The sequence below is a fragment of the Cardiocondyla obscurior genome, linkage group LG06 (genome assembly GCF_019399895.1).
Source record: "Cardiocondyla obscurior isolate alpha-2009 linkage group LG06, Cobs3.1, whole genome shotgun sequence".
Lineage (NCBI taxonomy): Eukaryota > Metazoa > Arthropoda > Insecta > Hymenoptera > Formicidae > Cardiocondyla > Cardiocondyla obscurior.
In genome coordinates this window covers 3,704,541-3,716,807 of record NC_091869.1, presented here as the reverse complement: position 1 = coordinate 3,716,807, position 12,267 = coordinate 3,704,541, and the positions used below count along the sequence as shown (strand labels likewise).

General features: G+C 46.7%; 1 protein-coding gene across 5 annotated transcripts in view; it reads left to right on the top strand.

Moving 5' to 3' along the window:
- Positions 1-12,267, top strand: part of Kdm3 (Lysine demethylase 3) — a 244,332-nt gene that overhangs the window by 212,132 nt on the left and 19,933 nt on the right. For all 5 annotated transcript variants that reach the window (XM_070658629.1, XM_070658632.1, XM_070658631.1 and 2 more), the window contains one exon: positions 8,139-8,265. In XM_070658629.1, the coding sequence (XP_070514730.1) occupies positions 8,139-8,265 (127 nt within the window). The remainder of the gene's footprint in view (positions 1-8,138; positions 8,266-12,267) is intronic.

The following is a 12,267-nucleotide window of genomic DNA, read 5'->3' as shown; positions in this document are numbered from 1 at the left end:
CCGCCTACGAGATAGCGCAATTCGGTGGCGTTTCGCTGGGCTGTCGCGAATGGCAGTCAAATATAGAAGCACTTATCGTAGCAGACGTAAATATATGCCGGGACGTTGTTCGCGACGGATATTAACGCGAGTCGCGCGGTGCCCCGGCAGGTGCTCGCATTTCAACGGACAGAAGCCGAGGACGCGGAGGGAGAAAAGCGGTAAGGTTACTGACATTTGCCGGGAGAGCAACTTCTCTGTAGACGACCGCGCTCTTGGTCGCGGTCGACAGTTCGCGAACTAGTTTCGCAAACGCGTCGCGCATTTGACACAGTTCGTTCAGGACGGTGGCCGGTCGCCGAAACAAACGTACCTCGCTCTCATTAACTCCGTGATCCGCTGCCCAAACGTGGGTCGGCGCGCTTTTTTTTTATGCGGATGAAACAAGCGCCTGAACTTTATTCGCGCGAAGCGAAGACCCCTTGTTCTACATCCTTGCTTTTGTTTCTGTTATCGCCAGTTGCGCGCAGTGCTGTTATACATTTATATATTAAAAAAAAAAAGAAAAGAAAAACAGTAGTTAATTAAAAAAAAAAAAAGAAATAAATGCTGAAACTAATAACATTTGGTAGTATTAAAGACAGAGTCACAGACGTTGCTCGAGTATCCTGAGAATGTACTCTATTAACGTATTCTAAATGCAGATCTCAATCTGCAAGAGAACGAAAAGCCATAATCAGCCGCGGTGTCTTCCACGAGAGTCATTACTCAAACACACTTTCTCCACTTATATCATAACCAAGGCTAATGATCCAGAAACAGATAGATCATCTTTGGCCAAGGCCGGCTCACTTTTCGTTACTCAATCAAACGGAGGGGGCTTTTCCCTTCGCGCGATTATTTTACGGTGCGACCGAGTTGTGATTTACGATCCTCTCAAGTCGACGTAATGCAAATGCGTGATAAATCACCGGCGAGCGATCGTATTGTTCCCACGAGCGCGAGACACCACGTCTACGTGGCCCGTTTCTACGTCACTCGATAGACGTTGGCCATCGCGCCGAGGCACATATCTCTCTTTCTCTCTCTTTCTCTCTCCGCGCGATATGCCCGGGCTATCTAAATGATGCATTGGTCTCGTGCACGTATGCACACGTACACGCATGAGGGAAGTTGGCGGCGCGCGGGTGCACACGCGCGAGACTCCATTCTCTTTTTTTTCCCTCTTTCTTCTCTCTGTCTCCTGCCTTTTTCCTCTTTTTCTCGCGTCTGTCGGTTTCCGTCCGCATGGAATTACGTCACGTAGAAATCACGGTAATCACGCGGCGGGTGCAGAAAGCGTAGGAATGTGCAAGCGCTAATTTGCCGCGCGATACGTATAAAGCGATAGGCGCAACGGGACGCGTCGCAAAGACCGGCTCTAGAGCCAAGAACTTCTTTTCCCTTCTTTACGGGCAGGTTTTTACCTGGCGTTCCGCATCTCCTTTCCGCAAACGAGCGACCGTCATCTTCCTCGAAAACACACCTGCGTTTCTCCCAGCGTTTTTGAGCGCGACTCGCCGCCGAAGCGGCGCTTCAGAAACCGATCTTCGTATCGCCCGCTAGAAACGTAAAAGTCGGGACGCGTTGTTATTCCAACGCGGGGAAGTTGGGAGAGGAATTTTTTCGAGCAGCCGCTGGTCGAGAGAGACATTAGAATTTTTATTACCGCGTCAGGTTTTTAAATCCGGCACTTTACAGTCTCTTTCTCTCCTCACTTCTCTCAGGCGTCAGCTTCGTAACGATCTCCCCGAAAATCAAGTAACGTCAGCTTGTTGTAAAAGAGGAGACGGTGAGGGTTTGCCGCACCTGCCTTCATTAGTAACGCACGAAGTGGGTCACCACGTTGCTTCGAGAAACAATTCTTTCTCTCTCCCTTCGGCAAGGGACAATTTTTCCGACGATCTCCAATGCGGCTAATCGGCTGTTTCGCATTAATTGCCGTTACCTTGGCGCTTTGCGATCCGCGGCCGGTTGACCTCGGCTTGGGGGGAGAAAAAAAAAAGAAAAAAAAATTTGTTTAGCTCCGACGACGGAAAATCGATCGAGTTAGTCGACCGCGATTGCATCGAAATCGTTTACCTTCGCGTTACACAACACCGCCTGCCTCTCCCTCGTTCCCGCGCATCAAGCGGTAATTTTTTTTTTTTTTTTAGTTGTTATTATCTTATTCGCTGCGGAGATACGCCGCGCGCTCGAAATGACAGACTACTCAGGATTGAAAAATCGCCCCGAAGGTCACCAGCTCTATTTACGTGCCCGCCGCGAATTTACCTTGCAAATTGTCTCGCACTTGGTGCCCGTGCAAACGTTGCCTTGTTTCTTCAAATTTACACCGCGATACTGAAGTTTTATGCGCGCGCTGTATTTTTAATTTTATTTTTTATTATTTCCTTTTTTTTTCTTGCTCTCTTTCTCTCTTTCTGGTTGGGTTATTATTCTTCCGCCCGCTTCTGATTCACGCTTGGACCTCGAATATTCAGAGACGATGGTTAAAAGTTAAATTCCACGCCGGAACGTTCCAATTTATTCCAATTTGTCCGGCTGCATTCCGACGTCTTCAAACGCAACAAGTTACACGGCGAAATCGATGAGGTTTTTTTTTTTTTTTTTTTTTTTGTCGAATTTAACGGCACTATCACGGCCAACAGCGAAATCGGGTTAGGCATGTTTCAGCCGTCGTTCTAGATGACGTACGTGCATAGCTCGCACGTATCCGTCATGCTCGAAATATATTGCGAAACGCGGCACGAAGCGATTTAGCGGTCGTGGAGGGAAAATTAACGCTGGCTTCCTTCTCGAATGCGTTCACCTCGGCTGCGATAAAGAAGCGGGCAAGCAGGAACGAAGGCCACGAAGAAATATCGTTGGGCATTCTTCAGAACTCTATACTCGTTTCGGAATCGTGGAATCATAAAATATTGCGCGACGGAGAACGTTGAGTAACAAAGAAAGTATTTATTTCCGAAGCGTCTCGTTACTCCAGAAACGCTGCGGAACGCAGACGTAGTGAGAAATTATCGAGTCACGCGAAAGTACGCTCATCGTTTAACTATTAAACGAATTTATTATTATCATCATTATTTTTTGTATTTAAAATCGCGGAACAATGTTAACCTGCGGTTCATCGGTGCTGGATTCATCCCGATCTCTCTCGGTTGGATTGGATCTTGACCGCGTTAGAATTTGGATCAAAGATTCAGGAGATCGCGAGCGGCACGTGAGGAATTCTCCGGGGCGTCTTGCAAGATTCATGAGGCTCCGATCGAGATCGGAATCGGGGATAATCGAGCTGCGCACCCCGAGGCGAGGAGTGAAATATCGGCGCGCGGTACACGATCGATAAACGATGATTGCGTTTCTCCGCTCTCTGATATCGATCTGGCCGGTGATTAATCCTTAATTAAGCGCCACGTTGAAACGCGGCGCGTTTACACAACCGCGTGTATATTATTCAAATTACGAGCCCGTCAAGGTTGATTCGTTGTCGATCCGTTTGGCGCGCCGGCCTTGAAATTCCTCGTTCGACGAGCAGGTAACAATGGATCACCGGCTGTTGTCTTCTCGATTACGACCGCGAGATCTCCGGCTGAGCCCGACTGCCGTATCTTGTGACACTCGTGAATACACGACGGCCGGTTCTCCGAATATCGGCGGAATTCCCGTGCACGAGGCCCCGCGATCTCCGGCGTCCGCGCGAGAGTTGCGCAAAAACGGATGGATCTTCGGGCTGAGCCAAGCGGAAAAGCACCGGAGTTATTATTCGCTCACGCTGCGAGAACTTTCGCTATCGCGGCTCGAACCGGCTGACCTCAGGTCACGATTTCTTAACACTTTCGCGCGGGAATAATATTACACTTACCGCGGCGCGTAACGGCCGGCTGTTTTCTCGATTTCGCGCGCACTTTATAAGTTTATGCAAATCATCGATATTAATTCCCGAAGAGAGAGAAGATAATCAATTGAGGCCTCGGAGATACGATTGTCCCGTTTTATCGCGCCAGCGAGATTCGAGATACTGGGATACGATTGAAAAACAGTTCTTACCGCGGATGGTGAATAGCGAACGTTCTCACTGGACATCTCGTATTCGTCTCTAGCTAGTTTATGTTGTTTTGATCGCGTTATTAAAGCAGAAAAGAACTACTCGACGCCACCGTATAATTTAATCCCCCGCGCAGTCTTCCTTATATTCGCAGAAAATACTTTCCGCTTCATTTCGCTACCTCTGAATCGGCTCTTCCGCCATTTCGCGACATTTTCGCATCGCTCTCAAGTGGAGATAAACCGCCCTGATGACTCCCGACGGTCCTCACGCGGGAATTTGTCTTGCTGATAGATATCTCTAATCGCCGCTTATTCAGCGAAAGAGCGAGCTCGTCGTTTCGTAATCTATTCATCTCACGCCACTCACTCGCGATCTTCTCACGGACTTCGAGTCACGTCGATAACGAGTATCACGTATCGGTCACGCGGAATTAAACGCGAGACGCGAAGGGAACAAGATTAGTAACCGGATATCACAGATGCGTTGTCGTACTCTTCGGCGTTAATCCTGAACTGAAACAATACAAGTTTCGGAATCGCATCTCAATTTCATTTTTTGTTTTTTTTTTATTTACTACCGCTCGCCTATTAAACCTCCTTTAACGTTAACAAAATCTCATCCCTCAGTTTTGCGAAGAACCTTTTCTTTCGGACCACGGCGCTGAATCGAAAAAAAAGCACCTTTGTCTCTTTTGACTATTTCTTCTTCTTTTTTTTTCTTTTTATTTGTTTCAAAAGATCTTTTGTTTTAAAATTACTTTTTTTATTAGCGATGAAAGAAACACAATGTATTTATGGTAACGAGTTTCTTTTACCTGGAATAATTTTATTTTGACCGTACATCCGCGCGCTATTTATGCAGCTGTGCACAAATTACACGGGAGGAAAGAGAGGAGCAAGTTGTTCGATCTTTGGCACACGATCTTTGGTGTCGATCTGGATTTGTCTTGTTCGATGCCGAGACGTGCAGCGTATCCCAAGAAAATATGACTAACGCACTTTCCCATTTACATCGTGAACGTATTAAAAAGAGCGCACAATAGCGTTCTCCAGCTGGAATTTTTAATCTAAGACTTGCGAAGGCGCGCGCGACCTTGCCGGGGATAACTCAACGATGTGTATAATAGCTTTGCATAATACGACACGTTATAATGGCACATTTTACTTTCTGAGAATGCATGCGTGCGCTTCTTCGGGCGCGGATCTCCTGGAAGTGCCGCGTCTCACTTCTTTCTGCTTTGACAGCCACTCTCGCTGCTGAGTTGCATTATGTCGCGCGCATTATGCACGTGTCGTCGCCGTGCAATCTCGAGGAGTCGGCCGTCTGCACTCGAACGGCGACCGCCAACGGAATCCCGCTCGATAGAGCGTGCTTTTACGCGCAAAAAGCTCCGCGAAGTACTCGCATCGAGCTTTAAAAGCGCTGAACGAGGGAAGGAATCTTTGCGACATTAACAGCTAACTTTTTAATATCAATCGATGTCGCCTTCCAGAAGTCGCCTCTTTGCACAATATTGTAATTGAGACTGTCCTCGCGTTAACATTTTATCGATACTCTAGTATTTCGATATGAATTAGTATGTTAATAAATTCTCGTTGAAAGTGTCTTAAAATAAAAATTGTCGCATTTAAATATGTCGAGAGTGAAAGAAGCGAAGAAAATACATTCCCGAAGGTTGATTCACAGTTTATTTAAATACGTCGCGTATTTGCTCGACGGCCGTGTCATATTAAAATGTATTTTCACGGCGATAAGAGTTTCGCTTACGAGCCTCGTTTTTTCGGAATTGCAATTTTAAAAGCCGTCGCAAGCTGTCGAAAACCTTGTATTTTTCTGATGAGGTCGCACCGTTTATCTGCTAAACATGTAAATACCAAGGTGATCTGTCTCAATTAACTTAAGCCACTTCGAAGCCGACAATTTACGCCATTTGCCGATATCCGCAACCTCGGGGAGGAAATAGAAAAAAATTTTCGCGAAGCTAGATAAAGACAGTAATTCAATTGCTGTATATGCCGAGAGCGAGGATTAATAAAACGCGATTGCGCATAATTCCGGTTCGGCGCCGCGACATCAAACACGATGCAGTCGACAAAAGGGGAGTAGATAAGTCTCTATGTTTATACAACTGATAATATTCGCTTTTAAACTCATTTTAACTAACGATATCGCAAACGCCGGAATGCAAACGTGGAATAAGTCGCACGTGTTATACATCCGCGATGTATTCTTTGAAGATGAATGAACAAAGTATTCGGATGATACGTATTTCGAAGTAACTTCAAAATTTACGAATGTAATTTTTACTTTGCTTTTATGTCCAGGTATTATACGTCAAACTTAAGTTAAAGTATTATATCGATGCATCTGTTAAAAAAAAAAGAAAAGAAAAGAAAAAAAAATGAAAAGAGAAAAATAAATGAGATAGTCTTTAGGTCGGTCATTATTGCGAAACATCGTAGAAAATACCTGGGCTCCCCGAGCTTCAGATTTCATTTTCCGTTCATTTTCCGCAAGAGATCTGCCCTCGTGTTTTCACTACCTGTTTTTACCTGATAAATCAAACAGGGAGCGCACCGTTGGTCTTCCTGGCATTTCAAGCGGCCTTACGGATTGATGTCAGCCAGGAGAGTATCCCCCCGACAGTTTCCGTCGTCAGTCATGAGTCAGCGTGTTATTGCTTTCGTTTCTCGTCTGGAAATCGTACCTGCTACGTGGTGCGTCAATAGCGGTCTGCTTTTTCAGGGCGGCGAGTGCGCCGCACTCGCGCACGCCGAGATAAAAGGGACGAGAGAAAGAGGAGGCGAGGCGCGGACAGAAGCGAGTGAAAAGGCTGCGGGCGGGTGAAGGGAAAGGAAAGAGAGGAGATACGCGCGGACGTATTTATCGCGCGCATGCATTGTAAGGTCCGCCGACCGAGCGTGCAGATAAACACGCGCGTTGCGCACGTAACAGTATAAATAACTTGCGCAAGCGTTAATGAATGCTCTTATCTTATACCTCGCTTCTCCCCTCCGTCTCACCCTCGCGCCCCTCAAGGAGCTCGCTAGATAGATGCGCCGCCCAGACGCTGCGTTTTATTATCTCCTCCGATGCGTGCCGCGCGTTTGTGCAGGATGAGCGAATTTTCTTGCCTGCACGCATACGGTGGAGATAAGAAGTTACGCGCGTCCTAGAGCGAGAATTCGCGGAAGAATCTCGAATCGCGTAAAACAAGATCTCCGCGGAATCACGTGGCGATAACCGTAAGAGTGCGCGACGCCCGTTTCTACGCGCGATTTGCCGCGCTCGGCGGATGAAAGTTGATCGGCGGGTGCACGTAATCTCGGGGTGAGCTTCAAAGTACACGTCAGTCAACGAATGCAAAAGTTTTACGGCAGTCGGCGAGAGTTGCGCTTCTGCCGAACGTTTCTCGGGTATTGCGCGAGGCTGGACGAGGCCCGGATACGTCGCGAAAAGTCTGCGAAGTGCGAAAGGAACGCGGAGATCCGACAATTGATTTCGGTCGCGTCGGGTAACGGTAACAGCTGACAGAGCTCGTTGCCCCTGGGAGAGTCGAGGTCCCGCGCGTTTCTCCCTTCTTTTTCCCCTTTCGTCTCCATCCGCCCCCTCGCGTTACGCCATTTGCGATTTCCGCCGAGCTTTGCGAACGGAGGCCGTAGGGCAGAGATGAATCGATAAAGAACGCGAAAGCGGGGGGAGAGGAGCATGAGAGCGACCGTGGAAGTTCCTTTATGTCTGTACAAAGTACACGCGTATAAATTACGTCTATCATTTAAGCCTCGAATTGATAACGCTACGATGATTGCTCGTGCAGAAAGAGCGATTTTAAATATCGATCTCTAGCTGTGCGCGAGAAGAAATAAAGTGACTAAATCGGTCCTAGTCGAAATAGTCGAAATATATGCCTACTATTGATTATAAAATATGTACTATTAAGGTTATTTCGCGAAAACGAGCCTGCGAGTTTGCTCTTAATTGCCGAGCGACCTCGTAAGCCGCGAGCTCATTTGTACGCATCGATTCGCATAAACGCGCAGAGATTGAGTTTTCGTTTGCTTGTCTGTTGCAGGGAACGCCGCGAGGCGGAAGTGCGCGAGATAGAGAAGGCCAAGGAACGGGAACGGCTTGAGAAGCAGAGGGCCGAGCAGGCGGTTCATAAACACTTCGAAGAGTCATTCAGGCTGGCGCACCAGAAGGTAAGTCACGCTTTACTGTTCGTTTCGTCTCGACGCGTTTTTCTTCTCATCGCCTCGGGGATGCGTCTTGTACTGGATTTCTCTGTTTTTCATCAAGCTCTCGATGGTTTCTGTTTCGGTTTACAAATTAGAAAAATTGAGGAACCAGATTAGAAATGTGGCAACGAATATGTAGTTCAGGCGCTCGCTCATTGTTAAGGAGAATTAAAAATTGAGAACCACTTGGATCTGCAAGTAATGGATTTTACCTATTGTGTGTCTGAGCGGTCAAAGAAAACGACAAGAATTCAACGACTGAATGAGTTACAAAAGAGTATGTATGGTCAGAAACTTTTTTTGTGCACGAAGTTTTTATTTAAAGATTCAAGTTTGTTTGCAGATTGTTGTATTTTTGCATAAGTCATACGATTGTATGTTCGTACAGCATTGATATGGAATTTCGGTTAACAATACCTAAGTTTTTGCAGTATTAATTATTTTTTTTGAACAATTGAGCATTCATTGTTTTTCTTCATTTCTGCCGAGGGCTACGCCGCTCGTTTCGCCTCTTTGATAAACCTTCGCTTACAGGTTCTCATTTTACATTTTTTTAGGAGAATATTAATTTAATAATTTAATAAGGAGATAATTCTTGAGCTTTTTTTCGAGAAAGATTCTGCACGTAATAGAGAATTTTTGATTTAAATTAAAAATAAATTATAATTGAACAAATAATCTATAGAAAAAATCGTAAATACTTTATAAATATCTGCACAAATTAATAGTGAAGAAAGAGGTTGATAAGCGTGACGTTTCTTTTTTTTTCTTTTCTTCTAGTAAGAAAAACTTTCCCTTTTTTTTCCCACCATACTACTTTCTGATACAGTGAAGTTCTAAAAGCGGATTTGTGCCAAAGTAAAAACTGAAATGGCAGTAGCCAATAGGGCTAAAACCAATGGACTGTTACTTTTTACTGACCAATGAAACATTCTATTTGCACCCAGTATTAGTTTGATACAACAGCCGTACAAGCTGATTCCTCAGTTTAGTACTTGCTTTTAGTGATGTTACTTGTCTAGTTACGAATGGAAGTCGCCATGGAGTGTTGTATATTTTTTCGAAGTATCCAGTTACTTTGAACACGTGGTTCTAAGGTAGTTAATATTAGCTTCTGAGGTAACGTGCTGTCGGACATTAATCGCCAGTATGCTAGCAATAGAACTAATATCAAGTTTTACTATATTGTAATAGTATTGTTTAATTAATCACGCGTTCCGTCAATGTGCCGACGTAAGAATTATTATCTAGATAGGTACTTTGTCGAAAGTAAATCTTATGGAACGCCGTCGCAAATTGAGATGGAAAATGACCAGGCGTCCCGTGGGAAGTTCCAGTTATTTTGCACAAGAATGGCAAGATTGGTTTTCGTCGATTCACTCGCCAACGGGATCCGAAAGTCATCAATCTAGCGCGATAGATTTGAGAATGACTGATCGTGGTCGATCGCAGGTAAATTTATTCCAGTTTTGATTTGTCTACGTAAATTCTGTACGCCTTAAAAATGTGACCCCCGTCCCCACGTATCTTAAATGCGCTTTTGGGATACTCGGATCCGGTGTCGATGGTCAGATCGTAACGCTTCGATGCATCCATCAGTGCACTGTCCGATAAGCGCGATTAACTAGCGCGTTCTCGAATACAATAGCTCGGGTTCATTTCATGCGGTTCTCCATCATTCGACCTTGGCATCCTGCCAAGCCAGCCGTGACCACGTGTTCAGCACATCCAGAATCGTCCAACGATTTCGCTGGAAAAAAGGAAAAAAAATAAAAATTTACGTAACATCGACGCGAGGAATTCCCTGAAATTTCAACCGCGCCTCGTAATCTCGCGCTCGTTGCTGACTAACCGATTAATATTAATCATGCAGTTTGTCGTACAATTACAATAACGAATTTCAATTACGCGCCAGCAAATGCGGTCTCTATTAATTACGCCGTTCTATTTTACGATTTCAACTGTCTCTTTTAATTACGCCGATGAGAGCGGTTTTCGCGAAATTATATTTTTACGCGTGGCCCCGCTGTCGAGTCTTTTCAGGAGCTCCTGAATCGCTTCGGGGTCAGTGGGTGAGTCTCGCGATAAACTCTGCGATTATTAGCGGCGGGACGATTGATTATGCGGCGCGGAAATGCGCTCTCGTTGGTGAATGACAAACCGGCCGTTGTCGAATCGGGCGAGAGAAGGAGGTCACCGTCGATAGTGATACACGAGGTGCCGCGAAGCTACGACTGATCATCGTCGTCGGCGAACTCGAAACTTTCACGTCGTTTGTCAAAACGGCTCGGGTTCCCCGCCTCGTCGCCCTCCTCGCCGTCTTGTTCTCCATTCCCGGCACGGATACGTGCGTGCGAACGTTTCGCGAGTGGCATTTGCAATGCAAAACTCGCCGGCACGAAGGTCATTAATTATGCACTCCGCGCGACGGCGATGCGCAACAATAGAGTCGCCAGGGCGCGCACGATCATCGGGTAGATTTTCCTCACGACATTTTCGCGACGGGCAACGCCTCTCTTCGGGGATTCAATTTCGCGGAAAGTACTTGAACAGTGTGGGTCCTTTTGGATATTAAGGAAAATACCGAGCCGCGAGACTCGTTTCGTCAATTTGTGGTTTTGACGTCCTTTCCTCTTTCCCGCGTTCGCGAGAATAAAATCTAGAACGGGTACAGAGTCCATGAAGTGCAAATATACCGCGGCGGATATTTCAAATCGGGGTCGTAAGAACGATGTCTACCGCGCCCACGTGCATGGGTGCTATATATTAATTAATTTGTGGGCGTACATGTAGATTAATAATTTCCTATTTGCCGAATAAATTTTATACGTGCAAATGCGAGGCGCAGGCCGTGTATTTTTAGCTTGACAGACTGCAAAATAAATATTGTCTCTACTTGGAAATAGAAAGTTCCACGCTGGTTTCGGTAATAGGTATATATTTTTACATATTATATTACATAGCATATAATTTTACAAATTATGTGCTCGCGAAGTAAATGCTCGTTTCGTGTCTCCGACTCTTCATCTCCGATGCCTTCCAGCTTCTCTCTCGACGTTCTTCGAGGACTCGTAAACATTGCACTAGCGCGAATCACAGGCGATGCAACGCATCCGCAATCGCGTCTTCTTTTAGGAACGGCGCCGAGCGTATTCCGGGTTGCGCGCTCGGAATTTCGTCACGTTTCCTCGGCTCGCCGTTAGCGTTCACCTGCCGTGAATTCGCCCGGTACCCACGCCTTCTAATCCCGCGGCGGAGAGTTAATTACCGCGCTGTCCGCGCACCGTATCCGCGCGTACGTGTTCGAGGAACTTGGCTCCTCTTCTCTCGCGTGAACACTCGCGTCTCCTCTTTCTTCCTCTTGCGCTCGTGCGCGCCCGTCCGTTCACGTGTGTCACGCACACGTGCACGCGACCAGCCTCTCCTCTCCTCTCTCTCTTTCTCTTTGGCAGTACAGTTATCCGTAATATACGTGAAAGCAAGTCGTGCGTTCTCTCGTGTAAGCGGGTCACACACGTCACACATGCTCGCGTACTTGTATTTGCGTGCCGTATGCACCGCGGTTTATAATACACGCATGCATGCGCTCGTGGGAGAAGGGAGAGGAAAGGAACCGCACACATGCACTTGATGGCGTAATACGCGGCGAATACTCGGAGCAGCCGTAACGGACGGCGTTAGGCGGATTAGCCTAAGTTACGACCGCGTGCGAACTCGCGCACGGGTACCCGCGCAACGTGAGGGCTTTAATCTCGTTTGATCGCGGGTTACACCGCAAACGAGAGCCGCTCGTGCCTACCGCGGGATCAAACGTAAATTGGGCGACCCGTTAGATCCACACGACGGTGCGTTTCCGCCGCGGTCAGCGACTCGGACCGACGAAGGTCGCGTTTGCTCTCGGAGGTCACCGGCACCTTTTGACCTATTCGCGCGATTAACGAGGCAGGCTTCGAATAAGATCGCGCA